The sequence below is a fragment of the Ammospiza caudacuta genome, chromosome 10, assembly GCF_027887145.1.
Source record: "Ammospiza caudacuta isolate bAmmCau1 chromosome 10, bAmmCau1.pri, whole genome shotgun sequence".
Classification (NCBI taxonomy): Eukaryota; Metazoa; Chordata; class Aves; order Passeriformes; family Passerellidae; genus Ammospiza; species Ammospiza caudacuta.
The window spans coordinates 20,397,346-20,425,134 of record NC_080602.1 but is presented as its reverse complement, the minus strand read 5'-3'; the positions used below and the strand labels follow the sequence as shown (position 1 = coordinate 20,425,134).

At 51.0% G+C, this 27,789-nt stretch overlaps 3 protein-coding genes across 3 annotated transcripts; 1 reads left to right on the top strand and 2 right to left on the bottom strand.

Moving 5' to 3' along the window:
- Positions 1-5: 5 nt before the first annotated feature.
- On the bottom strand, positions 6-6,820 carry PLIN1 (perilipin 1). The gene is made up of 9 exons (XM_058811431.1): positions 6,764-6,820; positions 6,090-6,148; positions 4,715-4,913; positions 4,513-4,595; positions 3,583-3,835; positions 3,078-3,406; positions 2,434-2,571; positions 1,543-1,776; positions 6-1,051 (listed from the first exon to the last, which is right to left on the bottom strand). Exons 2-9 carry the CDS (start codon positions 6,132-6,134, stop codon positions 665-667), a joined length of 1,668 nt encoding a protein of 555 aa, XP_058667414.1. The 5' UTR covers positions 6,135-6,148; positions 6,764-6,820; the 3' UTR covers positions 6-664.
- A 4,321-nt stretch (positions 6,821-11,141) lies between these two features.
- On the bottom strand, positions 11,142-16,181 carry PEX11A (peroxisomal biogenesis factor 11 alpha). The gene is made up of 3 exons (XM_058811490.1): positions 15,981-16,181; positions 14,547-14,662; positions 11,142-13,018 (listed from the first exon to the last, which is right to left on the bottom strand). Exons 1-3 carry the CDS (start codon positions 16,118-16,120, stop codon positions 12,453-12,455), a joined length of 822 nt encoding a protein of 273 aa, XP_058667473.1. The 5' UTR covers positions 16,121-16,181; the 3' UTR covers positions 11,142-12,452.
- WDR93 (WD repeat domain 93) lies at positions 16,075-27,414 on the top strand. The gene is made up of 15 exons (XM_058811489.1): positions 16,075-16,338; positions 17,425-17,620; positions 18,246-18,310; positions 18,549-18,627; positions 19,923-20,050; positions 21,527-21,620; positions 22,165-22,342; positions 22,538-22,605; positions 23,098-23,184; positions 23,509-23,640; positions 24,129-24,360; positions 24,982-25,042; positions 25,688-25,844; positions 25,957-26,158; positions 27,236-27,414. Exons 1-15 carry the CDS (start codon positions 16,075-16,077, stop codon positions 27,345-27,347), a joined length of 2,055 nt encoding a protein of 684 aa, XP_058667472.1. The 3' UTR covers positions 27,348-27,414.
- Positions 27,415-27,789: the final 375 nt, after the last annotated feature.

The following is a 27,789-nucleotide window of genomic DNA, read 5'->3' as shown; positions in this document are numbered from 1 at the left end:
TGGGGTGAGTTGCAGGTGGTTTATTATTGCAGGTTTATTATTGCAGCAGATGCAACAAGGTGTTGTGGGAAGCCAGGTGATCCTGTAGGAGAGGGGCTCCAGGAGCTCCACCTGTTCTTTTTCCTGACCCCACCGTCCATCCCACCACCAGCTGGGAGAGAAGCGCCCAGGGCTTTCCCACTCATGAATCCGGCTGGGTGGTGGGGATCTTCAGCCTCTCCATGGAGGAGCAATCTGTGCCTAGGGATGTGCCCTGCAAGGGGGGATGGAGGGAGGAAGGATGGGGAAGCAGGCTTGCTATGGTGATGTTTGACAGCTTTGTCATCCTCCCCTCTCTCTCTCAATGTGTAGCCCATCTAAGTTCTGTCTGCTGAGCAGGGTCCAAGGTAGCCCAGTGCCAGCCCTGGGTGATTGCTCTTTCCACATCTCCTTCATCTGCCTAGTCCCACCTTCCCCTACCTTCTCCTTCTGGTAGCAGGGCTTTTGTTTGCCTTTATTCCCCCATCCTGGCCTTGATGCACTCCAGAATAAGCTGTCCCATGGCCTGTCTACCACTTGGAGCTCCTGTCCTGGAACCAGGGGTGAGTGTGGGAAGCTGGCAGGGGCCCAGCAAAGCGTGCTGAGGGGATTGGAGAGGGGCTGGGATGCTTGTCCTGCCTCTGGCTCAGTCCTTCTTGTAGACAGGGCTGTAGAGGCTGCCGTAGTAGGCCCGGCTGTACATGGACTCGGGGCTGAAGCGGTAGGAGCCCTCACTGACCCTCCTGTTGTAGGGGGAGAAGGCGGATTTCCTTGGGAACGGGTACTCGGGCTCCAGGGCAGGGCTGCGGTAGTAGCCGTGCCGCAGGAACAGGGGGTCCTCGAGCCCCAGGAAGGACAGGGGGTGATGGCCACGGTACAGCCGCCAGTCACTCCTCAGCTGCGATTTCTCCTCGCTGGAGGGGGCAGCGGGCTTGGTCTCCTCCTCCTCCTCCTTCTCCTTCTTCTCTTTCTTCTCCGTGTTGGTCTTGCTGGCCCTGGATGCTTCTTCTTCCTTCACCGACTGCCTGCGGAGCTGAGAGATGGGGTGAGCGCCCAGCCAGGTGGAGCTACCTGCCAGCCCTGCCCCACCTGTGCTGCACAGCCCCCCTTAAACTGGGAGAACCTCAGGAGAAGCCAGTTTGCCCCCAGAGTGGAGAGGAGTGGGTGGCTTGCAGTCCTTGAGCAGCTGTGGTGGAGAAACACTCCCAGGGGAACAACAGGCTGAGGTAAAGGAGAGAGAACAGGGTCTCAGCCTGAAATTTCAACTTCCCAGGAATGTGGTCAAACCTTGGCTTGGGCATGAGCTGTGTGGAGGTGTCACCACTGTCTGACCCATTTATTTTGTTGAGGGACTCACTGTCATGGCTTTGGGGATGCTCAAGAGGAGGGTGGGACTGAGGTGTGTTCATGGCACCCCATCTCCCCAGTCTGACATTTCCTGCAGCTGTGGGGTGCCCATGGCAGGAGATTGAGCAGAATGGGCTTTGCTGGAGATGGACAGGGCCTGGCTGGGTGCAAACTCACCGGCACATAGCTGTACAGGGTGCCCAGCAGATGCTTAGGGGCACTGACGAGGGTTCCCCCGAGAGCATCCACAGTCTCCATGGCCCTGGAGAGCCTGCGGGGCGTGAAGAGGATCAAGCCCTCCGCCGCATCCCAGGCCACGGCCGGCACCTTCTTCACGCTGGAGATGCCCGAGGCGCAGGCGCTCTGCAGGTTGTGAGCCACGCTGCCCACGAGCCCAGGGTCCTGTCCCGCCTGCCCAGAGAAACCAGCTCAGCTCCTGGGCTGCCCCACCGCCAGCAGGACAGGACAGGGGTGGTCCTGGTTTCCCCATCCCCTTCGCAGCTCTAAGCCTGAGAGATTTCAGCTGGCTGCTGTGCAAAAGCCACCGCAGCCCTTTTGCAGCAGGGTCTCTCCCTGTCCCTGCCAGCTCCCCCACTCGGGCCCCAGGGACCCTCTGCTCGGGGCTGTGCTTCCGCTGCAGGCAGAGGCAAAGGGCACTGACCCCAACCTGCTGCTTCCCGTCCCCAGCTCCCAGCGGAGCCAGGCAGGAGCTGTTCCCAGCCCCACCGGCTCAGACCGCCCCTCCCTGCAGGCACCACGGCAGGGCATTTTCAGGGGTGTTCAGAGGTTCAGGAGGGAGTTCAGTGCTGGCATCCCACAGCTCCAAAGGAGTTTTGAACATACAAACCACAGTGATTTTGCCTGGCACAGAGGCTGCCCAGCTTTGGAGAAAGGGAAGGGGTCTCCTGGGGCTGCCCCACTGCCACCCCCCTCTTGCATCCTCCAAGTTGCATTTCAGGATTGAGCAGGGATAGAGGCTCCACAGGTATGGAGGAACAGCCTCTATGGTCCATGGGTAGGAGGATGCTTTGGAGCATTCCCAGCTCACTGCTCTGCTTTGCTCCATACCTTGGCGTGGTTGGTGTCTTTCTTGCCTGCCTTCTCCTGCTTCTGCTCGGGTGCCTTGCTGTGGCGCCGGGTCAGCCAGCCCTGCCCGTCACTGCGGGGCTGGGGGGCTGCAGGGGCACTCGGCTTGGCCAGGCTTCCCTGCCAGGGGAGCAAAAAAGCACCACTCAGAGGGAGCTGGCTGGTCCCACTCTGTCCTTTTAGCCTGAGGTACACAGGGGTGCACAGGAAGTTCATTTGTACATCTGGGGAGAAACCCTGAGGGCAGATGGGAGCTCTGGGATTTTGGCACAGGCCAGGGAAGTTGTTCCCACTGCAGCACAGGGTAGGAAAAACACCTCCTTCTCCCCATCCCCTCTGGGTCTCTGCAGGGGCTTTTTGCTTTAGGAAGGATGTTATGGCAAGGCCATAAATCAACAATTACATGCTGGGAACCTGCTAAAAATAACTCGTCCCACTAATGTGGTACATGGTTATGTGTGAACATCACGCAGGAACCGCCAGTCCCAGTTTGTCCTGCTGAGCAGGGGAAGTGAACTCTGCTCAGATTTGCTCCAAGGAGCCTGAAACGTCCTGTCTGGAAGCAAAATCAGCTCAAAAGAGGAGATGGGGGAGCAGGAGCCCAGCAGGTGGGTCCTGGCACTCACCAGGATGGGGATCCAGGAGGCCAGCTCCTGCCCCTTGGTTTTGGCACGCTGCAGGCTCTGGGTGGTTTGCTGGTAAGCGCGCTGGGACACGGTGCTGACCAAAGCACCAATCCGGCCCAGGGTGCTGGGAGCACTGGGAGCACTGGGAGCACTGGGAGCACTGGGAGTGCTGGGTGTGTTGCATGTGCTGTATGCCCTGGGAGCACTGGGAGCCCTGGGAGCACTGGGAGCCCTGGGAGCACTGGGAGTGCTGGGAGTGGTGGTGGTAGTGCTGGGCTGCTGCTGGGACACCTTTGGTGTTGACAGATGTTTCTTTTTGGGCTTCTTATCTAAAGGGAGAAGAGTACAGGCAGAAGAATGGTTACATTCTGGTGGGACAACCCTCCTAGGCAGCCTTATGCCAAATTCCAGGGGCTGCCTCCTGCCCCACGCACCGCACAACTGAGGAGCCGCCCAGCCAGTTGTCACCAGATGCCCTCAGAGGGGATTTGGGCATCAGGACTACCTGCTTCTTCATCCTCCTCTGGCAGCAGGTATTCCATCAGCTTCTCCAGCCCTCCCAGGGCTGTGTCGACCCCTGCAGCTGCCATCTGGGTCACTGAGTTCTTCCTTGTGTACTTGGCTGTCGTTTCCACTGTGCTCTTGGTGGCCTCATAGCCCTCCGCCGCCAGCTCGATGATCTTATCCATGGAGCTGCCAATGGTGCTTTTGGCACTTTGGAGGGGGCAGGAGATGGTGTCCTTCAGTTCAGATGCGAGCTGTGGGCAAGAGAGATGGAGAACAGCCCCTCTGGTGTGCTTGGGGTGGCATGGGACAGCCAGAGGGACTGCAGGGACCCCAGCCACGTCCATGCCAGTGAACAGCTCTAATAGGGGCATAACAGCTCTCTCCACCTGGGGTGGAGGTAGCTGACTGGGATGGGACACAGACATTGCTGACTTATATTTGGGAGCCCCAGCCATCATTTAGGTTGCAGAGGCCTTTGGAGGAGCCCTCACTTGAAGGTGCTGCTTTGTTTCCCAGCCAGCAGCCTGTCACCATCCAGAAACAAGGCTGGAGGAGATGTACGGTGGGCTTTTCAGAGGGGCTGGGGTGTCCCAGACTGTCCTGTGTGGATCCCATGGGACACAGAGAGAAAGAGCAAGCGTTTCTCACAGCGCCTTGTGAGAATTTTTAGGGAGTTGTAAGGATGTGACAACTTATAAAGTATAAACAATCTGCAGGTGGTGTTTTTCTACTTTTGTCTTTCTGTTCTTCTCAAGGATGGTGTATGAGGAAGGTGTTTTTGTTAACTAGCCAATCTAATGGAATCTATTGTATCACTCTATAAAAACTGTGTGGTTCTCTTGAAAAAAGCCTTCTTTGCTCTTTCTACAATACTGCCTGTTCCAATGTCATTCTCAGTGCAAGAGTGACAGTCCTGCCTGTGACTTACCTTGTCAACAGGGTACTGCAGAGCAGGGATCTTCTCCTCTAGATGGTCCAAGCCCCGGCAAGCCAGGTTGTTGGCCACAGCGACTGCCTTGGGCAAAAGCACGGTAAGAAAACCCCATGGCTGTGCCAGGCCCATGCTTGTGCCAGCACTGCCCCACCGGCCGGACCCCCCTGCCACGTCCCCCCTTGGCAGACAGACTCACACTGCGGCTCCAGGCGGCGCACCACGGGCTCCATGCCCCACATGGCCAGGGCGCCGGCGCCCTGCACGCCCCGCTCGTACACCTCGCACACCGAGGCCATCAGCGGGTGCGACTCCTTGGTGCTGCTGTACTTGCGCTGCAGCGTCTGGCACGTCGAGCTCACCACGGGCAGCTGCAGCACCCTCTGCAGCACGTTCTCCTGCGGGGTGGGTGGGTATGGGTGAGCCAGCAGCAATGCCCTGAGGAGCGCCCCAATTCCCTGAGGAGCGTCCCGCTGCCTGCACACCGCTGGCTCTCGGTGCGTTGCAGTGAGCAGAGATCACTGCTTTGTACGGGATCAATGCTTTGTACGGGATCAATGCTTTGTAGAAGAATAACTGCCCTCCTTGACCAGCCAGCAGCGCCCTCACTAAAATGCTGCTCTTCCATGGCCTCAATGCACAGGAGGCACACTGAGGACTCACTTTTGCTTGCAGAGGAGCAGTAGAAGGGTATTACTCTAGCCCCACTGAGGGTCTGCCAGGTATGCTGAGTAAGGACCATAGGCTGGCTGCTGCCACTGAGGGAGCAGGGACACTGCAGGCAATGTCTGAGGGGGTTGGTCTTCACTCCTCAATATCCCAAGCCTGTCGCAGACATCCTTTATGAAAAATCTTTTCCTTAGGATTTTTCCTCCTGAGAAGGTGAGAGGCCTCAGGAACAAAACGTAAACAATGATTATCTGCTGCTGTGGAATGCAACAGGTGCATCTGTGATTGGTCTCATGTGGTTGTTTCTAATTAATGGCCAATCACAGCCCAGCTGGCTTGGACTCTCTGTCCAAGACACAAACCTTTGTTATCATTCTTTCTTTTTCTATTCTTACCTAGCCTTCTGATGAAATCCTTTCTTTTATTCTTTTAGCATAGTTTTAATGTAATATGTATCATAAAATAATAAATCAAGCCTTCTGAAACATGGAGTCAGATCCTCATTTCTTCCCTCAACCAAAAACCCATGTGAACACCATCACACAAGCCCAACTATTTAGATGCTCCCTCTGGCTTTCCACCCTGTGGAAACCTCCATGCTGGAGGTCTGGGGACTAAATGGGGCACAGATGAAGGACAGGCACAGTTGGCAGCTATCACTTAGTGCTTGCATCAGCTCAAGATTAACAATTTTGAATCTGAACAATTTAATTTTAAGCAAGCAAAACAGTTTGTCCTTTCCCTTTGATGATGCTCCATACTACTGCAGGTAAAGATCCATATAAAGAGAACATGGGACTTGTGAGACAGAGGTGTGGCTGGTATTCATCCAGCACAGTCAGCACACACTACCTGGCCCCCCTGGCACATCTGTGCCCTTTTCTCTCTCCCTTCCCTGCACCCACCTTGGCACTTCCATCCTGCAGAGCCTGAGTCTTCTTCACCGTCATTGTGGCGCACCCACCTGCAAAGCAAAGTTGGGAACAGCAGACTCTGCCTGAAAGCAGGGCTGGGCTTGGGCTCCCCCTCACTCCTCCACCCCCAAGCACAGCAGCTGGGCTGACACACAGCTCCCATGGGTGCAATGGACGTGGCATTGCCCAACATTTGACTTTTTACCAGTTAAATGTAAAACCAAAACCTCCATGCAGCCCTGCCCTGCTTGTGTGCCTTAACACGCAAAGATACAAAAGAATTAGTTGAGAGGCATGTAGTTTAGAGAAGTTATGGTAAGGGCAGGATAAAGTATGCTGGAAAAGCAAACTCAGAGCAGCCAGGATGCTGACAGATGTGCATGAGAATAGACTCTGGCTGAGGAGGGATAGGAAGGCAGGACAGGAGCAGATAGAAGAGGAGTGGGTAGGGATATGGTGAGACGTCCAGCTGAGGTCAGCGTCCCCCTAATACATATCTGCTGCTCACAATGCCAACACTCATCCTTGTGAAAACAGCTCCAGGCCCAGCACAGACCCCTTTTTCTTAGCAGCAGATGAAATTCTGGACATCTAGAGAGAATGGGTGATCCCTGATGGTCCCACTGAAGCTGTCTTGGAGCACCCAGCAGGCACAGACTACTCACCGAGGGCCAGCCTGTCCCCAGTAGAGCAGGAGCAGGGAGTGGTGTCTGCAGTGTCCCCTCAGCCTGTGCTGTGAGGGTGAGGCACTGTGCTCTGGCCACTACCATCACCACCAGGCCCCACCTCCCATTGCGTGGGCTCGGGAGCTGAGGGATCGTGGTGGAAACGGGCCAAGGAGCTCCCTGAAACCACCGTAATTGGGAGCAGATGACGGCAGAAAATCCCCTTTGCTGCCTTCCCTGCAGAGTGCAGCAGCTGCAGCACGGCTGGAACGTGCCAGGGTTTAACACCTCTCCTTCCACACAAGAGGAGAAGGAGCTCACCACCTCACCACCTCCAAAGCAGCAGATCATGGACAGACAGGGAGAAGGGGAAGAGTCAGGGTTTCCTAAGAGATTAAAACCTTCCTGTGTTTCTGTAAGCCCTGCTGTGTCTCATGATGGACCATGGTACAATCCTGCTGGGACACCTAACAGAGATCAAGAACGTGGCTTCTCCCCAGGAGAGTTTACTGAGCACAAGGAGCAGAAGGCAGATGTGGGGGACATATTCTGCTTGAAGCAATCTGGTTTGGGCAGGTCTGCAATTTCTAAGATGATTCATGAGGCTTTTGGTGAGGAGGCTCTAGCTGAGGGTCAGGGCAGACACTGCATTAGGAAAGTTTTAGGCATTTGGGATAGATGGAGAAAAAGATCAGTTTGGAAGTGAAGATAACCTTGTTCAACTCTTGCCCAAAGCAGAGGTACCCTCAAAGCCAGATCAGGCTGCTCTTGGTGTTGTCCAGTCTTAAAAACCTCTAGGGAGAAGATTCCTCTCTCTCTGAGGCCCAGTTCCTGTGCTAACCATACTAATGGTTAAACTGTTTTTTCCTCATGTCCAGCTGGAATTTTCTTTGCTGTACCTGACATGTCCTATTTTTGCTTTGTGCACCTCTGAGCAGAGTTTGTACCCCATTCAGTGCTGGTGTAGCCTGTGTTCCATGCCCCTGAATGCCCTCTCAGTGATCTTCTCACAGACTATTTAAGATGTCTCCTGTGATGGTGGGACCAAAACAAGACATGGGTCCCCAAATGCGGATTCACAAATGCCCTCGTTGACCAGCCAGCAGTGCCCTCACTAAAATGCTGCTCTCCCATGGCCTCAGTGCACAGGAGGCACACTGAGGACTCACACCATTGTTAACAAATCCATTTGTGGTACTGATTGAAACAAAGACCACACCACCTGTATGGGACTATGCCAAGTTTTGGTTATTGACTGCAGATGAGCCACACTGATGAGATGAGGACAGTATGATGGAAAGAGGACAAATGCCTGAGGACAAGGCAATAATCAGGGAGATCAGTGCACATGAGAGGTCCAGGGTGCTGTGTGTCCCTTGGCACTGGCTCACAATGCCCACAGCTGCCCAGCACTCCCATTCAGCACATGGAGGTGAGCACCCAACACGGCTCCATGGCTCCCTGCTTGTGGCTGCATTGCTCCTACGTGGGGGTGGGAGGCTTCCCTGGAGCATGGGAAAGGCACAGATGGAAAGAAAATCCCCTTTGCTTCCCAAAGAGCCCAGAGTTTGCTGCCAGCCTGGGGCTGTGCCTGCCTTGCTGGCTGGGTGCAGAGGCACATGAGTGTGCTGGGCTGCCTCCAGCTGGTGCTGGGGTCAGCCACTGCCCTTCAGACAGAGGGACAAAGGGCACCAGCCTGCTTCAAAGTTTGCTCTCTTGGCACTCAGACTTTTTCCAGCACTGCTGGCATGGCTGAAAGTGCAGAGGGCACAGCAACCTCCTCCCTGCCTTGGCTGGAGTCAGGAGCCAGCACAGCCTTTGCCCTACTAAAGCCTGTGCTCATCCCCTCCCCTTCCTCTGGGACAAAGGCTGTGCCAGCCCTGGCTCTGCAGGGCCAAGGCACCACGGCCTCCCTGCCCCACCACTCCAGCACCAGAAACATTCCCTGTTCAGAGCTCCCAGACCCACAGGGTGCAGGGAAGCAGCTTCACACCCCTGTCTCTGCAGTCTGCTCCACAATCAGTAATGTACCACAGTGAGAGGATGAGCCAGATCCCCAAACCCCTGCAAGGCACCTTCATCCTTTGGTCTGGAAAGGGGCTGGAGAAGTATCTGATTCATTTCCATGCAGGATCAGCAACCCCATAACCACTGCTGACAGATGTCTGCCCAGTTTCTTTTTAAGGATGCCCTCCTAGGCAAGCTATTTAGATTTTTTATTTTACTTTCAGTTCAAAAAAAGGTGTGATTTAATTCTTCGTGGCAACATAAAAGTATTGTCCCCTGGATTTGGAGACTGATTCATTGCCTTGCCCTTGGCAGAAAAGCTTTTAGACACTTAGAAGACTACTCACACCCTCCCCTGGTGACACTTCCTCTACAGAACTGGTTTATTTGGTGTCTCCTTGGAGATGTTGGTTTTTAACCTTTGCCTGCTCTTGATGCTCACCTGGGAATCCCCAATGGCTCACATATTCCTTGAAATGCCATGCCCAGCACAGTGTTAGTGTTAGGAAGGCCCTGTCTGTAAGTAGAAGAGAAGATGACCACTCTCCTACTGTTCCCATTACAAAATGTGTCTGAGGCCACTAATCCAGAAGGAAACTCTTGCTAAAGCACCCTGAATGCCATGCTTTATCCATTGTTCAGGAGCTGACATTTTGGAACTTCCAAGTTTGCAAGACTCTCACTGCAGGGGGTAGGAGCTAACAGTGAGCTCAGTTTAATGGTTATCCTGGCTCCATCCCTGGCCACCTCTGCCAGAGATGTCACCCTTTGTTCCCCCGAGCTGGCATTTGTCATTAAACTATGACCATCCAAATGAAAAGCTGTTTATGAGATACTGAAATGCAGGTGCCCCTGTCCCTTTCACCCAGCTGTGCCTGCACTGGCCACAAGGCTCCAGCCCTCACTGCTGGTACTCAAAGGAATTCCCAAAACACCTCCTTGTTTCAGGGCAATCTAAGGATGCACTTTCACCTGATATCACTCAAATATCTCTTAATGTTTTTGCAGCAGAAATTGTGATTCTAAATTAACTGGATGAATCTAGCTGCCAGTTGGGTAGTACAAAAGGAAAGTTCTAGAACCCACTCATAATGTCTCTTTAAAAGTGTCACCCTTCATAAAATTCAGAGATGAGAGAAATTCTCCCTGTTTACACCACCTTCCAAGTGATACACAGACCCAGTGTCACACTCATCACAGTTTATTGCTTGTGTTCAAACATCTTGTTCTTACTCCAGCTGCTGTATTAGAAAGAGATACAAAAAAAGGCACTAAAAGGATTTTCTCCATATGATCACAATCCTATAGCTTCAGTCACATTATTTTAAGGTACCTTAAATCACCCGCCTCCAGCTGGGGAGCAGAAGGCAAATATTAGTGCTTAACATCTAGTGAAGAGAGGTACTCCTGTGTGTTCCAGCCTGCATCATGGAGAATGGGACAGGCAGGGCTGAGACAGGCTGAAAACTCGCCCTCATTTCCCTCAATAAGGCTGCACAAGCTAATCCACACCAGGCCCTATGGGAGAAACATCAAAGCCTGGCTCAGGGCTTAGCACCGTGTTTGCCTGCAGGGCACAGGGAGGGAGATTGGGCTCTATCAATGGCTTTCCCTGAAAAGTGTAAGAGAGAAAGAGAAACCAGCTGGCAAACCAGTGAAAGTGTTTTGTGAAGTATTTTGCATCTGAGAGCTCCCCTGAGTGGGACTGAAAACACATTTTTAGCAATAAAATGGAATTCAGTACACAAAAGCCGGTCAAACCTCCACTGTCAGATGATCAAGACTCCTCTTCCTTTCTTCCAGGGGTTGCTACACACTGAGATAATGATCAACTCTGACTAAGGTAGGGGTGGCTTCCACATGGCCAGGAGATGAAACACAAATGGAGAAAGAAACAAACAAAAAAATTCCATTTTTATAAAGGAGAGGAAGCCTAGAATACAGCCTATAATATATATCCCACATTGCTCCATTTTGGCCTGAACTGACAGTATGCTTTTATTTTAGTGCTGCTCATTTCCATGTTGAAGAGCTGCTGAAGGCCACATCTGGTCTTCAAACACAATTATCCTGCCCAGCAACCTCTTTCTTTTCAAACACTTCACTGCAGGCTATCACTTCATATTCAAACTGGAAGTAATTCCAAGCCCAACCACAATTCAGGTAAACTGGAGCACTGCCTCACTTGCCTACTTAATTCCACATCCTTTGCCTTTTAATAAAGGAGGTCCACACCTTTTAATTTTCTGGTTTTAGATAGCATCAGAAATAATAAGAGAGAACTTTGGTCCAGGTTAGTCTGTTCACATCTCCTTGACAGATTAAACAAGGACTTCTTATACCAGGAAGCAGCAGAACACACAGGCCTAACTCTGATGAAGAAAAATGTTACGTTTATCTCCTGTATAATGTGCAATTTGTCTCAGATGGTGTCAAACTGGTACTCTGCAAACACTGCATGCCATGTTAGAGAGCTGGACACAGCATTTCTCTTTTAACCCAGTTACACTGCCAGCCATCCCTGCCAGTGAGGTCACTGATAAACAACAACACAGTTGCAGGGCAACAAAATGAGGCATTTTCAAATGGCTGAACCCATTCAGCCAGCAAGGGAACACAGAAGCAATCATGTGGTCATGAGCAGGGAGGAGAGGGAGCACCAGATACAAAAGTCTAAACCATGAATGCCCAAATCCAGTAAAAAGCTTTCTTCCACAGGGATTCTGATGTTATCATGACAAACTCCATTCTCTCCCCTCCTGGAGCTTACACAACCAGAAACATGTCCTTGCAGTTTTTGTGACTCAACGAGCTCTGAGCCAGGCTTCTCTCCTTAACTGCATGTTCCAAACTCATTATACTGGAATTTTTCATGTAAATTTAAAGACAAAAACAAGCTCCTTATCACAATATCATTAATGGAAAATAACTGTGCTTGCAATTACAGGGGTTTGGGAGTTAATATGCTGTCCTGCACCAAAGCTCTCAGCTGTGGCCTGCTGGAGCAGTCAGAGTCACTGGCCAACAGTCCCTGGCTCACAGTATCAAAGGAAACAAAGAAAGTGCAGATTTTCTGGGACAGGAGTTGGCACTCACTAGACTGCAGCTCCAGCACCAGCAGGGCACACACCACAGAGACCATTTCCAAGTACCATCACAGTATGCTCAGTACCTGCAGGGCACAGCATCCACCAACCCAAACCCATCAGAACACTCACCCCTGACTTCAGGCTGCTCTAACTGCAGCTCCTAACCCACCTTAGCCCACTCTAGACAATCTGACTGCAGGGACCTTGGATTAGTGAATTGAAACTTTCCAGTGTAAACATGATTAGTGTATTAATGAATCATATACCTATTACAGTCGCCTATGCAGTTATTTCACAACCCTGTATTAAAATAAAGGAATATTTTCTTGTCTAGCAGCCAAGTTCCAAGTCCTCTTTCTGCTTGTGAAATATTACTTGGCCTTTTCCTCTCTCCACCCCATCAGTGAGCGTGTCATGGCACTAAACTCATCTGCAAAGGCACAGGGAAGGAAAAGTGGCAGAATCCACTTCTTCAGAGGACAAAATTAATCTTGAGATTATTTTAAGACATGTTCATTCGAAAGTGCTATATGAAGATAAAAATCTGTCAGAGGATCAAAGCTGCAGCCTCAAACTATGCAGCTCCTTTTATGTCACTGTTTCAGCTTCAGATGTGGGCTTGCTAACGTGAGGATCCCCACCAGGGAGGAGAGCACGCCGCAGAAACCAATCACTCCTGGGTTGGTCTTGTAGATTCCCAGTGTATCCAAAGGGCCTGAGAGATCACAGAGGTTCTTCACCAAGTCCAGCAGCAAAGGAGGATTCTTTTTCAGTATCTGAAAGAGCTGGCAGAGAAAACTGTGCAAACCATCGCTCCTCACACCGTTTAGCTCCTCGCCGTCTCTCTGCCAGGCACAATTCTCCTTTGCCTTTTCTTCCAGTGCAGCCTGTTCCAGCCTCCAGGAGATCTCATACCAGTCCCTGGCCAGGTTCATCAGCAGGGAGCAGTAGTAGCACTTGGTGGCCCAGGTGTGCCACTTGGGTTTGTCGAGGTGTGGCTGGAGGCCGACGCTGCGGAGCCAGAGCGCGGCGTCGCACACGAAGTACAGGGCCCGGCTGAGGTGGGAGCCCGTGAGGCACAGGCGAGGCACCACCTCTGGCAGCTCTGCAGCTCTCCTGGCTGCCACCAAGGCATGCACCACATTGCCCAGCCTGAACACTGCAAGAGAGCCCACACAGGTTAGCACGGCCCGGCCCGTCACGGTCCGCGTGTGTTTGTACAAAACCTGGAGGGCTTTGGGCATGTGTGTGCTTGAGCACTTGCTAGAATTAGTGAGGAAAGGGATGTGAACATCTCAGTTCTATGTAAACATCACCAGCCCAGGACATAGACACATGTCTGGTCAGCAGCCAGGACTTGCAGCCTCTCTTGCCACTCCATTCTTGCACCCCTCTGGACCAATATCACCCTTGGCACTGCAGGACTCAGTGCCAGCAAATAAAGAACACAAACAGAGCCTCTAATTTCAGCTGGACATTTCACAGCATTTTACCTCACTTTGTGGACAAAAGATGTTGCTGCATTAATCCTATTGCAGCCATGAGATACAGGTGGCCTCTGTGCCTGTGAAAGCCGGTGATTCACGTGCTGAGCACGGGGACCAAAGTCCCTCCTCAGCCACAACTCTGCCAGAGGCACATGGAGCTCTTTGTAAACTGTGTGGAACCCTGTATTCCATTTCAAGCTACAACATATGGCAAACCTGATTTCACCTCTGCAGGGGTTTTGGCCCCTGAATGTTAATACAATATTATTGAAAATACTTTTTACACCCTGCTGCCTTTATCACAGTGACAGATGCTGACAGCACCCAAGCCTGGTGGAACAACAAGAGCCCTGAATTCAGGCCTGGTGTCTATTAGTGATTTATTTAGCAGAAGCACGAGAATTATGGCTATGCTGATAAACCAACTGGCCTCCCCACTGGAAATTACCATAACTCTAAAGCTAATGGAATAATAAACAAATCCATGGCAATATGATAGACTAGAATATTTGTCTCATGTGTTGCAGTTGCTCCAGGATTGAGCAATTGACAAGTGGGTGCAAGATCAAGCTGAAAACAAGTGATACACACATAGTAACAGTGTAGTCATCGTGGATGCAACCGTGACACAGAAGGGAGTGATGCAAATGGTCAGGCTGTAAGCATGGAAGGGTATGTCTTTAGTAGGGTAGAAATGCTAAAGAGATTAATATGTTAAGTAGGATATAAAAGCCATATTAAAGGATGGTCCTTCAGAGGTGATTTTGTAGGATGATGATCTTTCAGCACTGGGCTGTCTCAACCCATCAGCTGGAAGGACTAATGAGCACACAGTGAGCCAGCCTTGCCTCACAACCCTGGTCTGTCCTTGAACAGAGGTGACAGTTTGGCCTCTACAGCACCAGCTGACTGTTAACTTGTTTGTTAACTGATTCCTCTCATCCTTCCAGCAGTAATTCCAATTGTCTAACTGAAGAGGAGGCTGAGGAAGTAAAAAAAAAAAAAAAAAAAAAATCTATTTAGCCTTACCTAGCCTGGCAAGCCATGGCAGGGATAAGGTCTATTGACAGTTTTGTAAATATACTAAAAGAGGTTTTGTGGCTCAAGGTAGGTTAACTACAGGAAACACAAGGCCAGGAGCTGTTTTACTGGAAGGAGCAAGTGAAGAAATTCTTATCCCTCTAGACACTGGGTACTTACTTTTCCGGCCAGAGCTCATGCTAGATTCCAACTGCTTGAGTTTCATTACCAGCTTCTTTTTATCGGCTTTATTCTCTATTAAATAGCTAAGCAACATGCATGTGTACTGAGTGGCTCTGGAAGGGAAAAAACGAGGAGAGGGGGAGACACAGGTGAGACACGGACAATCACAGGATGGCAGCAGCAGGACAGGTTTATTCCACAGACTCAGAACTGTCAGGCTGGAGAGGAGAGCACGCACTACAACCCCACTGTCAGGGCAGGATCCCCTGGAGGGGTGACACGGTGACAAGGCGGGTTTGGGATGTCCCCAGAGAGGCAGAGAGTGACACTCCAGGCTCTCCCGGGGCAGCCGCTCAGACGCAATGTATAAAAGTTCTTCCTCACGCTGAGGAGGAGGAAAAAAACCAAACTTGTGTTTTAGTTTAGGGCCACTGCTCCTGTCCTGCGGCTGGGCACGGCGGAGGAGGCTCGGTACCATCCCCGGGCAGGGCGGGAGGTGCCGGGGCCCGCGGCGGGGCCGGACTGCCTGAGGGGCCGGGCGGGACGGGCACGGCCGCGGGGCCGCTGAGAGGCCCTGGCTCGGTGCCGGGGCTCCCGGGGAGCACGCCTGCCCCCAGACTCACCGGAAGATCTGGTCGCGGCCCTGAGAGCGGTTGGTGAAGCCCACGAAGCCCTCCATGGCTCGGCGGCACGGCGGGAGCAGCGCGGGGGCCGCGGCCGCTCCGCCCCGCCGCGCCCGAGCCCCGCCCCGCCGCGGAACGCTCCGCTGCGCGCCGCGATCCCGGCCGGGCTGCGGCACCGAGGGGCCGTTACCACGGCAACCGTCAACAACGGAGCAGCGGCGGTGTCACCGCTAAAGGCTTCCCCCGCCCCGGAGCCGCCGCCTGACCTGCGGCGGATCCTCCCGGGAAAGCGAAGGAACCTGGTACTGCCCCACGGTCCCCTGCACGGCCCCCGGCACGGCCCCTCGGCCCCCGGCACGGCCCCTCGGCCCCCGGCCCCGCTCCGAGGCCAGGTGCGCCCGTGTGCGTATGGCCCCGCCGCGGAGATGAAGCTCGAAAGCAGCCGGTGTCTTGGAAATGAAGTGTATAAAACTCCCAGTGAGAGCAGCTGCTTTCAGAGTTAATCGTTGGGATTTTACCCAGGCAGAATAACTCCTGGGTAATTAATGGAGAACAAGATAATATTTTTATATATTTTTGAATGCTTTGCCATAATTCTTATACATGCTTGTGACAAAGGTTTTGGGCTCTCTTTACCTGTGGGCAGCCTGCAAATCCCTTTGTGGCTGAGATGCCCAGAGCAGGACAAAATCCCTGGGAAACAGAGGCGATGCAAGGAGAATTGAGCTATGCATAGCAGGGTTGCTCTGGCTATCAATATGGAAAGGAAACCCCCTTAGACATCATTAATCAAGTTTCCCCCCATTACCTCATGCAAGAAAGTATTGAAGGAGTCTTTGTTCTTCTGCATCCAGGGTGGTTCCTGCATCCCTGATGCGTTTTGCATCTGCAAAGGGAGAGCCATGGCAGTGAATAGCCGGCAGCATCCCCTGGAGATTCCCCCGCCATCTGCAAGGGACTGGCCGAAGGAAGAGGAGGAAAATTTCTTCTTGCTGGATCCCGATCGAAAGCGCGATGTGCTGCCACAGCCCTTCAGGATGATCCACAAACTGGTGATGCAGGTTTTTGAGAGTGCTGTGGAAATCATTGAAGAAAGGGAGATGCTCCGAGAAGCACAAAAACGAAAGGTGCAGCCCACAAAATGCTTTCCTACAGCTGAGTTCCAGGTACAGAGCCAGCATCAACCACCACAGCAGATCCTGTCATTCCTCTGCTCATGACCTTCCCCAGAATGAGCCACCATCTCACTGGCTCCCTTTGAAAGCCTGCAGCTTCCCAGCTTGTCTGGCAGGTTCTGCTTCCCACCCAATCATCACACACCTCTCTAGGTATTAAACACTAAATTCACCTTCTGCTTCCCGGGCTGGCTCCACCCTTGTTTGCCGAGGAGAAGGTGATTAGTCAGTGGCACACAAGTGGGAAAGCTCAGCTCTGTGAGCTCTGCTGAATGCTCCAGTGGGGGCAGAATGAAGGTGCTGACTTCCCCAAGAGCATGTGGGGGTGTCCAGGGGGACACTCTGGTGCCCGTGATTGCCTGGGGGAGTTCAGCATCCCATCACTGCTCTGCACTGGAATGGAGGTGTGACAGTGTTCACAGGGGTCCAAGGATGAGGATCTGACTCCATGTTTCAGAAGGCTTGATTTATTATTATATATATTATATTAAAAATAGATATTAAAATATATATTACATTAAAATACTAAAAGACTAGAAGAAAGGATTTCATCAGAAGGCTGGCTAAGAATAGAGAAAGAAGGAATGAATAACAAAGGTTTGTGGCTCGGACTCTCTGTCTGAGCCAGCTCATTGTGATTGGCAATTAAATAGAAACAACCACATGAGACCAATCACAGATCCACCTGTTGCATTCCACAGCAGCAGATAACCATTGTTTACTCCTCCTCAGCTTCTCAGGAGGAAAAATCTTAAGGAAAAGATTTTTCATAAAAGATGTCTGTGACAATGGAAGGGCTCAATGCTCCTGAGTTCTTGGCCTTTAAAGCCCCTTCTGTTTGTGGGAAGGGGAAAGATGGGGGAAAACTTTCTCATTCTTAACAGAGACCAATCTCTGTGACAGAGATGAGAAACCCTTCCCTGCTCTTGTGGGGAAAGAATGTGTCAAAATTTATTATTTATTATACTTCCCTTGTGGAATAAATCAGCATTTTCTGGTGAAAAGGCCAGGAATACATCATTAGCATGGCTGATGAGAATGCAGTGGGGTACACTCATCCTTTCCCTTTTTTGCTAGGTAACTGAAAGAGCCAATTGCCTTGCAGTGTCTGGAAAATACATCTTTGTGGGTCTGTCCGTGGGTCTGGCTGCCTTCAGCAGGTGTGACTTGAAGGATGTCTGTGCTTGGGATGCAGCCCAGACAGAGATCTGTGCCATCCATGCCTCAGCCCTGGGCAGCGAGTGCCACGTCCTGCTGGCTGTGGATGAAATGGGTCAGTGTGCCCTGGGTGTCCCTGCCCTGGCTGGGGATGAGCTGAGCTCTGGGGCTGAGCTGGCAGTGCCACAGAGCAGCATCAGGGAGGCTGAGAACGTTCCTAGAAAGCCCTGCAGAGAGGGCGTTGGACAGCCAGCAGATTGCAGGGTGGCAGAGTGGCCCTGGGGCCGTGTGATTAGCAGGGCTGTGGGTCTGGTGGCCTTTGGGGCGCAGCAGGGGCAGCTGCAGAGCTGAGGGGGAAGCACAGTGAGGTTTAGGAGCATCTTGGGCTGGGCAGGAAGACCTCTTGCTCAGTATGAGCTCCTGCCTGTGAGCTGCCCCTGCAGCTATATGAGTTTATTGGTGAATCTGAAAGTTTTTTTTTTAAAAAAAGCTTTTCAGACTGGCTTCTCCATCAGACTGGCTTCTCTTTGGTGCACAACCAAAGCTTTACTGGTGCTTGCACAAGGAAGCCAGCAAAAGTTTAGTGCTGCAAACAGTGGGTTGCTGTTTCTTGGGCCCAGGGAGGAATGTAGTCCTGCTCACTGTCCTGCAGATGTTGTAACAGCCATCTCCCAGGAGCATGGCTAATGTTCATTCCCTTTCCTCTCCCTCCTCCTGCTGCTCCTGTATTTCTATTTCAGGGCTTGCCTGGCTCTTCTGCTTCCACAGGGAAAGCTTCCTGCTCATTAAAGCCCTGAATGAAGTGGTAAGTGCTGAGCTAATTCCGTGCGCAGGTTGGGAAGTAATCAATCATGAGGAGCACCAGTTGCCCTCAGAAATTTATTCACAGTGAAATTTATTCACAGGAGTAGTGCTCCAAGACTGCTGCCCGATATTTACTTTTGTTCTTCCAGCGGTCTAGCAGGCCTTCAGCCTGTTGAGAGCTGTGTGAGAGCTCTCTGAATCAGTGGCCTGGCTGTGATCAGGCTGTTTTTCCTTGGCAGGAGGACATCAGCCAGCGAAGCCTTTGTGTGGAGGTGGTGCTGTCCCGAGGAGGTGATTATGCAGGAATCCTGCTGCAAGGCAAGTGCAGCAACATGCTGTGTTTGGAGAATCCTGTGTTCCAACAGAGGGACAGCAGCAATGTTTTTAGAATGCTGCAAGTGGTCTGGGTAGCCAGGGATCCTGTTTTAATCCTCCCAGTTCCCCCTCTGACTTAAGGAGCAGCCCCTGCCACTCCCTGTCCCTTCCAAAGCACTCGGTGTGCACCGGGGCTGATCCCAAAATTGAGCTGTCTGGAGCTGGTCACTGCAGTCCTGAGGCAAAGTGGAAATTTTCCAGGGTAGAAATCCATTTTGATTTAGGTGAAATGTACATTTTTGGGTTGAGTCTGTGGTTAGAAAACATAGCTATTTAGCCTGATTGCAGAACCTAGGCTCAGAGAAGGACAGAGATAAGGTGAGGGAGACAGAGAGTGATAGAGAGAGACAGAGAGTGCTGTGAGAGCAGGTGAACCTGACCTAGGAATTCTTTCTGATAAAGAAGAACTAGCGGCAAATGTCACACGAAATTCATAAAAATGAACATGTATGAACCTATTGTGAAATTGTATGCATATGTATTTGAGAGGGGGATAAAAAGAGACCTGAAGTCCCCAGAAGGATGCATGTCATTTTAGGGGAATGAATCCCCCATGCGTCCAGTGCTGTAATAGGCATACCGGCTTTACAACTTTCACAAAAGTTGTGGAGTTTTGTTTATCTCTGCCAAACAGTCCCCAGCTCCCAGTGAAAGCAGCTTTCCCTCTCTCCAGATGTACCAAACTCAGTTCTTCCTCTGCTTTGCTATGGCTCACTGGAAAGATGTAGACCAGAAGAATTTTCTCTGCAGATATAGGCCAGAGAGCATAGAGAGCCTCTAGAAACACCACAAGAAATCCTTGTTACCATATTCTTCTGTTTCATGGCAGCTGAATCCATGGCAGGCAGGTTTTCTGGACCTGTGTTTGGTGGGATCTGCCTGGACACATGCTGAGAATAAGACATGTAGCAGAGAGCTAATTTGAGACCATGCCTCACTTTCTACTTTCTACTCTGTTACTCAGAGGCTGCAAGTCAGGTTCTTCACTGAGTAGCTTAATGGAATTTCTTTGATGGGTGTGGGAGCTTGAGGACTGAGCTGGAGGCTGAGCTGTCAGTCTCAATCAAGCATGTCAAGCCTTAAGTGAGAGGAGAGTTGGGCTGCATGCAGTTCACAGAGATTTTATATTTCAGAAAATACACAAATCTTTTTATAAAGGATTAAAGATAACAGAGGCTGCCTGCCTGGGAGACCTTTCCTCCTCATTTCCAATTGCTTAACATGGTTTCCCAATGCAGACAGCGCAGAAGCTTGGCTGGAGATCTACCAATTGCCTAAGGACTCCTGGCTGACAGAGATGGAAGAGAACTCAAGAGCTGCAGAGGAGCTGGCTGGCAGTGAGAGGAGGTCGAGCTCCTCACCTGTGGTACAGAACAGTTCCATCTCCCTCTCTGCTGTTTTTTTTTAAAGATTTTTTTGCCCACAGCTCTTCCCCCAAGCCTTGCTGGTACAGACAGTGACAGCCTGACCCAGCCTGAACCCTAAGGGATGGTGTGTGTTTGTGTGTGTGTCTGCAGCTGCTGCAGCTGCCCATCCCACATTTCATAAGCCTTTGTGCCATTGGGATGTGTTTACTCTCCCAAGACAGGCTTTCCAAAGAGATTCCCCTGGTCCCAGGGCTCCTGTTGCTGCTGCCCCTCCCTGAAACTGGCAGCTCGTTTCTCAGCAGCATTGCTCCATCCGAGGGGGCCCTGGGCATTCCCACAGGGCTTCTCCTGTGTGTTACTGGGGGAAGGAGGAGTGGGAGCCAGGCAGGATGCCTCTGTTTGGGAGTCTGAAGCAGGGTTTGTGTTTTAGATTCCATGCAAGGAGAGCCTGGTGGGGTCACAGCCTCACCCACCTGAGCAGGGCAGAGTCTCTGCAATGTGCACTAACCACAGTCAGCTCTGTTCTTTGGCAGAAAACTGAGGAGCTGCATGGGACAGCTCTGCAGAGATGGTCACTGGCCTCAGGGGCTGTCCTGAGCTGCCATGGGGAATTCAAAGTGCTGAGTCAGTGCTTAACCCTCCCCTTTATCACTTTCACCCTGCAGGATTTCACCTCTCAGCACACAGACACTCCTTCCCAGCACCCTGAACTAACCCTCTGTCACAGCAGCTCCCAACTGTTTCTTCTTTCCTCTTCCTTCAGCAAAGACTTTCTTGGGCATTTAATAGGGAACTGCTCTCAGCCTTGTCCTCAGGGCAAACACCCTGCTTAACTTAGTGAAGCCAAAACCAAACACTCAAGCATTCTCTCTTTGCTGATTCTGTACAAACCATCCAAGTTCCTGCCCCTTCCTGCTCAGACTGGCTGATTATTTAGCCAGACCTTTTCTGTTTAGCCCAGTGTCAATGTGTGTGGGGTGATGGTGGTGGGCACACACTGGTGGTGGCCCCCTGTTACAATTTTCTGTTCCCAGCCAAGCATATATGTGAGGAGGAGCCCCAGCCCTCCTCCAGTCCTGGGCTCTGTGAAGTGAAATCTGGTTCTCACTTTCAGGAGACACCCTTCAACCTTTAGTCCTGCTTCTTTTTTTAATTTTTTTCCCTTTATTTTCTGAGCATTGCTGTGACTCACACAGGCCTGTGTTGCAACAGGAATAATTGAGAGATGGCACAAAGACAGGAGTGTGGGCAGGACATCCTTGTAATGTAGTTGGGAAAGTAGTGATGCCCTGAAGCTTCTGTGTTTTGGCCTCAAGAATGAGCCCAAACCCAGCATCTCCCAGACAGTGCCAGCCATCCTTTGCCTACACAAAGGAGTTTTTCCTAAATTGTTTGGGTAGCACTTGATTCCCATGAACAGGTGAAAACTCATTTTGACACACCACAGTTCTCAGGTGGGCACTCTTCTGTTGCAGGAGCTTCCTGTGCCTGCAATCCAAGCTGGATTGGATATAAAGCTGGATCCCCCAGAGCTGCTGCTGACAGTGAGGCCACCCAAACCCATTACAGGTCAGGACTGGGTTTGTGTGTGCAGCCTGATTCAGGTGCAAAGGCAGCAGGGCCCCTGTAAACACAGAACAGGTCAGAAAGTCTCAGTAACACAATCCCTGGTCCTTTCCTGACCTGTCTGTCTAATTACATGTAATCCTGCAGTGGGAGTTGCTTCCTCCCAGACCATCAAACATGTCACCTCTGCCAGCACAAAGTGCTTTGGAGTGTCTCAGAGTGGGTGTGAGAGGGAGGAGGATGCTCCCTAGCAGCACTCCTGATCATCACTCTGAGCCCTGGAATTATAGAGAAATTCTGGAATTATAGAGAAATGCCAAGGATGAGGAGGGGACAGGCTTTATTTTGAGAGTCAAGGTGAGTGGGGTCCTTGCCCTAATCCCTGCATTCAAATACTGTAAAATGAACTTGTGATATGGAAAGCCCCACACAAGATAAAGTGTTTTCTGTCTCAAGACCATGCCACCCCCAAATGCCTCCATGCTGTTTGCTTCATGGTTTCTGCTTCTCCAGGGCTGTGCCTTTTCCCTTTGTGTTCCCAACCCAGGCACCAGTTTTAAGGGCCCTTTGGATGCCTTGAAGGAAGTGGGTGATGGCAGCACGTTTGGCTTGGGGTACAACCACCTAATCAAGGATTCCCAGTGGGAGCTGCAGGATGCAATCTTCTGTAGCACCTACCAGGAGTATCTGGAGGCTGAGGGAGTGACCAAGGAGGAGATGCCCAGGTGAGTGTCAGCACCAGCCAGGATTCAGCCATGAGTTACCCACACAGGGCACTGTGTAGATGGAAGCCTCTCTCTCAGCTTTGCTTCCTTCCTCCCAAGGCTTCAGGACAGGGAGCTGGAGCCATTCCAGGTCTTGTTATCCTGCTGCCTACTTACCAAAGCCTTTCTTTTACATATATTTCTTCCTTTTTTCAGATATGCTACCTTTCATTTCCTCCTTCCTAGCCGGATCCTGATGGGACCAGAAGTGGAAGTAGAGCCAGGTAATCCAAACGGACTAAAAGCTGTTAATCTGTGAAGCACGGTCATTGATTGCATGGCATTGAGCTGCAGTGAGAGCTCAGTGGGTCTGGCTTGCATCCACTCTAAGTTTCATCTCCAAGGACATAAATAAAAAACCTGTCAGCCCTAAGACTATAAGTCAGTTAATGGCATGGAGTAAAAATAACTTAGCTTAGTATTTTAAAAGAAATCCACAATCTTCCCCATGGAAAAAAAACCCAAATCAAAACAACCCCCCAAGAAATGAGAAAAGAGGCATATAGTCAAGATTAAAAAAAAAAAAAACCCAACAAACAAACCAGAAACCAACAAAGGGAGAGGTGGTTCTGGTTTAGTTTCTGTGTGAGCAGAATTTCTATCAGGAGTACCATGAAAGCTCTAATGAAAGCTTTCTAATGGTGTTTTGGTGTCCTGGATTGTTCCTTTTTTTGTCCCCCAGTCTTCTCTTTTTGCCATCCATTTCTCTGTACCAGATATTCCAGTTGGCATTGGAGTGCATTGGTATGGAAACCACAATTTCTGCTTGTACTTACTCAATCCTTCTCTCAAGGACAAAGCAGGTAAGGAAGTTTTGCTTTTTCTAGCAGAGCACTCTGTGGGGAGTGGGAGTGTTCTGTGGCCAGGGGCTCTCACTCTGCCAGGTCTCCATGATTCAGGGGAATGAGGAATTGGCAGGAAAGCTGACTGATATCTGGTGGGTGAGGCTGGCATTTGAGTTGTGGGGCTCTGTGTTGCACAGACTGACAGTGTTTTTAGTGAAGCCACTCTGGCAGGAGGCAGCAGAATGGTGGTGCATGTTTGATGGGGAAAATGGATGCTAGTACTGTGTGAGAGAATGTTCTGCACCTTCTTACAGTTGTGTCTCTTCATGCCATTCTGTTTAGGCTCTGATCTGAAGCCTGATCTTGTGTGGCCATGTGCAGCTCCAATTGCATGCTCAGCTGTCAGTTCCTGCTCCAGGTACCTGGCACTGGCAGGTGAAGATGCAACAATAACTATTTGGGATAAGCACCTAGGTGAGCTTGCCCTTTGGGATTGTGTATTGGGATCACTGTGGATAAATTGCACCTTTGCCTAGGAGTCTGAAGCTCAGACTTAGTGTGAATAAAGGACTGGTGGTGAATTTACAAGGAAATCTGAAAACAGTTTGGATTCAGTCATCTATTGGGTGCTTGGCCAGCATGACTGCCCAGGCCCCTGCAGAACCATCCCCATGCAGGGCAATGCAGGGGCTGGAGCTGCTGCAGCAAGGACTGATCAGTCCTGCCCTGAGGTTTGACAGAGTGACGGTCACTGCTTTGCCACTGCACTCTAAGGTCACTTCTGAGACTGTTGTGGCACCACATTCAGGCTGCCATCAGTGCTAGTGTCACCCTGCCATGGTGCAGGGACTCTCCTGGCACAAGAATCTTCTTCTGCCATCTGCTTATTCTCCCTCCCACACTCCAAACTAAGCTTTGCTTGGATAAATGACCAGTTCCTTTTTTCTCCCTCCCTTCCCCAGGATACCCACTGTCTGTGACTGCCATTCTGGAGGAACGTTTCATCCGTAGCATCCACTTTCTGTATGGTTCTTCAGTTGCCAGTGATGAGACATGTGGTGCAGATCCTGTCTATTGTGGTTCAGACCCTGTCTGTGCCATCGTACAGCTCCTAGTGCTGTGTACAGACAGCTCTTTCTATTTGGTGAGAGCACCCAAGGCTGGCAAGTCCAGCATCACACTCCTGGCAGACAGGTGAGGCAAACTCATGGTTATAGTGATCCTATATAGTGGATCTAACAGAGAGCCTCAGATTTCTGTGGAGTAGAAAACTTCCTGCTGTTTTCACCCAGATGGCTCTGCCATGCTGCTGTCAGCAGCAAGTGTGGTTTTATCAGTGCTAAAATTCAATGGTTTGCCAGAATTAGGGGTGTTTCTGGCTTCTTCTGTGCTCCAGAACACAAATACTTCCAGCACAGCTCCAGGGCTGATGCTGGACTGTTTGTGTCTCTGCTGGATACCCAGGGGAATTTTTTCTTCCCTCTTCTGCCCTTAACAGAATGCCATCTTTCTGGAAGTCAGAATAAACATTTATTGCTATCTTTCTATCATTTTTGTGTTCACTTATCCCCCTGCTCTGAAGACTCAGGGTTCATGCCTCCCTGGCAGGCAGGGATTTGTATCTCCAGTGTAGTTCCCAGGCAGGTTTGCACAGGGATGGGCCCTAGGGGTTGCTGCCCAGGAGGAGACAGGCTTTGTCTCTGTAGGGAAGGGGCTTGGCTGGGATTATTTGCCAGCCAGTGTGACACAAAGCCAATGTCATTATCACGTGCCAGGTACATGCAACAGCAGCATAAACCTCTGTCTCTTTTACAGGCCTGAAAATCCAAATCTTACAGTCAGTGCAGTGATGCCTGTCCTGGCCTTCCCCAGTGCAGTGAGTATTGCTGCCAGCTCTCTTAACTCTGGGTGGGAACTCTTGTCCATCTGTGCTGGGACCTTGTTTCCAGCAAGGACAGTAACTGGGTGCTGAGAAGATAACGAGCAGGGTAATCAGATCCTCACATCCTTTCCAGCTTCCAAATATTTTTGATGTGAAGACTTCCCACACCAGTTACAGGTCTGTGTGTAGCTGGTAATGCTCAAAGGATTTCTCTTCCATGATCTTACCCAGTGTCCCCTGGCACCTGTGCCCTCTAACTGGCCACTGAGGTGCACGGGGACAGGTGAAGGTGGGAGGGTTCAGCCATGAAGCCTCAGGCATCAGGGTCAAATATGAGAGGGCATCCTGGGGAGAAAGGTACAAACACAGCCTGACAAGTGGCCTCAGAAAGTTTGCAGGCATGGGGAGGAAAGGACTGATAGCCACTCACCATGGAAGGCTGGATCTACCTCTTTTCTAATGTGCCCTGTTGCCCTTTTCCAATCCAAACCTCCAGCAGTTTTGGCTCACGTTCTCTGCAAGGGCTGTTCTTCATCTCTGTCATTTTTGGGGATGTGAAGTCCTGGATGTCACCTCAAGTCCTTTACTGAAAGTGTTTTCCACTTGTTTTACACCTACTTGTCAATGTTGCTGCTTCAGGTCCTGATCTTCTGCTGGGATGGCACAGTGTCCCTGATGAACACTGACACATCCCAGACTGTTTACTGCTTCTGCACCCCACCTTCTCATGCTGTGGCCCCTGCCTGGCAGCCAGTGTTCACAGTGGATAGTGCCAACAGCTGCTTGCTGCTCCGAGGTGGGTGCTCATAGGTACACCATCACTGGGTGCCTTCAGCTGTGCACTGCTCCTTGGTTGGTCTTGTTGGGTGACTCCTGAACAGTAGCTCACTGTTCTTGTCTCTGTCTAGGAGATGAGCACCAGAATGTAGATGAATTTTTCCAGAGCAAAGCCACTCACAGCACCATCTTCGTTTATGACTTCAACTCCTACCCACTGAAGGAGGCTATCCCAAAGAAACCAGATTTGCGTTTCAAACCCACGCAGGAACTGCAGTGGACTGAGAGATGTAACATTTATTTACGTGATAGGTTTCGCTTTCTGCCCGAGAGGTAAGAGCCACCTGCATTATTGTCAGCTGTGATGCTGCTGAGTTCATGGAAGGGCTTACCCTGGAGCTTCTGGGTTGTTCTGTGTGCTGTGAGAGATTTGTGTCTGGGAAAGGTCGGTGTTCAGGCAGCTGGGTTCCTGACAGCCACCCAGAACCCTTCCTCCTCTCCCTTCTGTCCTCCCTAGAACAGCTTCAGCTGTAAGTCAGGATACAAGTTCTGATGAGATTTTGTGCAGCACAGTTTGTACAAGCTTTTCAGGGGGTATGATCCTCATGTGTTTGCATGCTCCTTTAGACCCCACATCCAGGCAGAGCTGGGGTCTCTCTGTGCCTCTCTCAGCCCCCATTCCCGGCTCCGTGTGGTGTTTCAGTGGTTTGTGTTGGGGGTTCCTCGGCTGGAGCAGGTTCCCGCAGCCTCGGGGCTGGAGCATCTCGCCGCTGCCGTCATTAGATGGCACTGTGACATCTCTTTTTGGGTCCTTTGCCTTCAATTCTGCTGGGAACCTGGAATCCGTGTCAGAATTTTGTATCTTTTCACTATGCTTTAATTTTCCAATTCGAAACGAAACAGGTGAGTGCTGGTGCGACCTTATAGACATATTTATTACCTGGTAGCCTTCCGTAATTCCTTGTGTCCAGGGTGAATCCTGTGGAGTTGTCTGGCTAGTTAAGTGCAGAAAAGTTCCATCCTATGTCACCAGCCAGCAGTTCTGTCCCTCCTTCTCAAAATGCTGGAGAGGAGACTCTTATCTGCCTCATACCACAGAACTGGGCAGTCACCACCTCCAGGGATATCTTGCACCCTGGGAACTGAGAGCTGAAACCAAGATTTGTGCAAATACAACTGCAGTGGGACCTGTGTCTACAGAGATCTGGAGACAACAGAAATTCAGAGCTCCTTGCTGTCAGGAGAACTTGACTATTGATCGGCATGAGGGAATCACTGAGATTTTTGGACACAGGGAGTAGAGCTGCTTAACCAGGAGTGAGCCCCAGGGGCCCTTGGGGATGTTGTCTGAGCACTGGGGTAATGTCAGGGTCAGTTTTGGTTTTAACCAACCTTTGCCCACCTTTTCAGGCAGGAGGTACTGCTGGAAATGGAGAAGCAGAAATACTGGGATTGTCTGCAGGCACGGGCAGCTGCCATGGACAAGGAGAGAGAGAAAGTGAAGGGAGAGAAGAAGCAGTAGCCAGCTTTGCATCCTGAGGGCCAGGCCCATGATCCAGCACTGACATTTTCATAGACACTCTATTGCAACCATCTCTCTCCCAGAGATGTGGAGCATCAGAGCAATCTGGCATGTCACAATAATAGGGTGCACCTTAATAAAGCTTTTCCTCCATTAAAAGTCTCTTGCTCTTCACAGCATTGGCATTTTGTCAGACTCTGATTTTCTCTCCTTGTGTTGCTGGAGCTCACCAGTGGGTGTCATTTTCTGTTCCTACCCACATGGACAGCCATCAGCATCCTTGTGCTTAACCAGAAACCTTGTCCTTTCAAAGGAGGCAGCAAATTGGCTGTGGAGGTGTCTTCCCTCAAAGCATGGCAGTGCCAAGCAGCAGTGACACTGCAGAGTGTGACAGGCCTGACAGAGGATGTTCTGCAGTTGTTTCTCTTGACTTCAAAGCAGG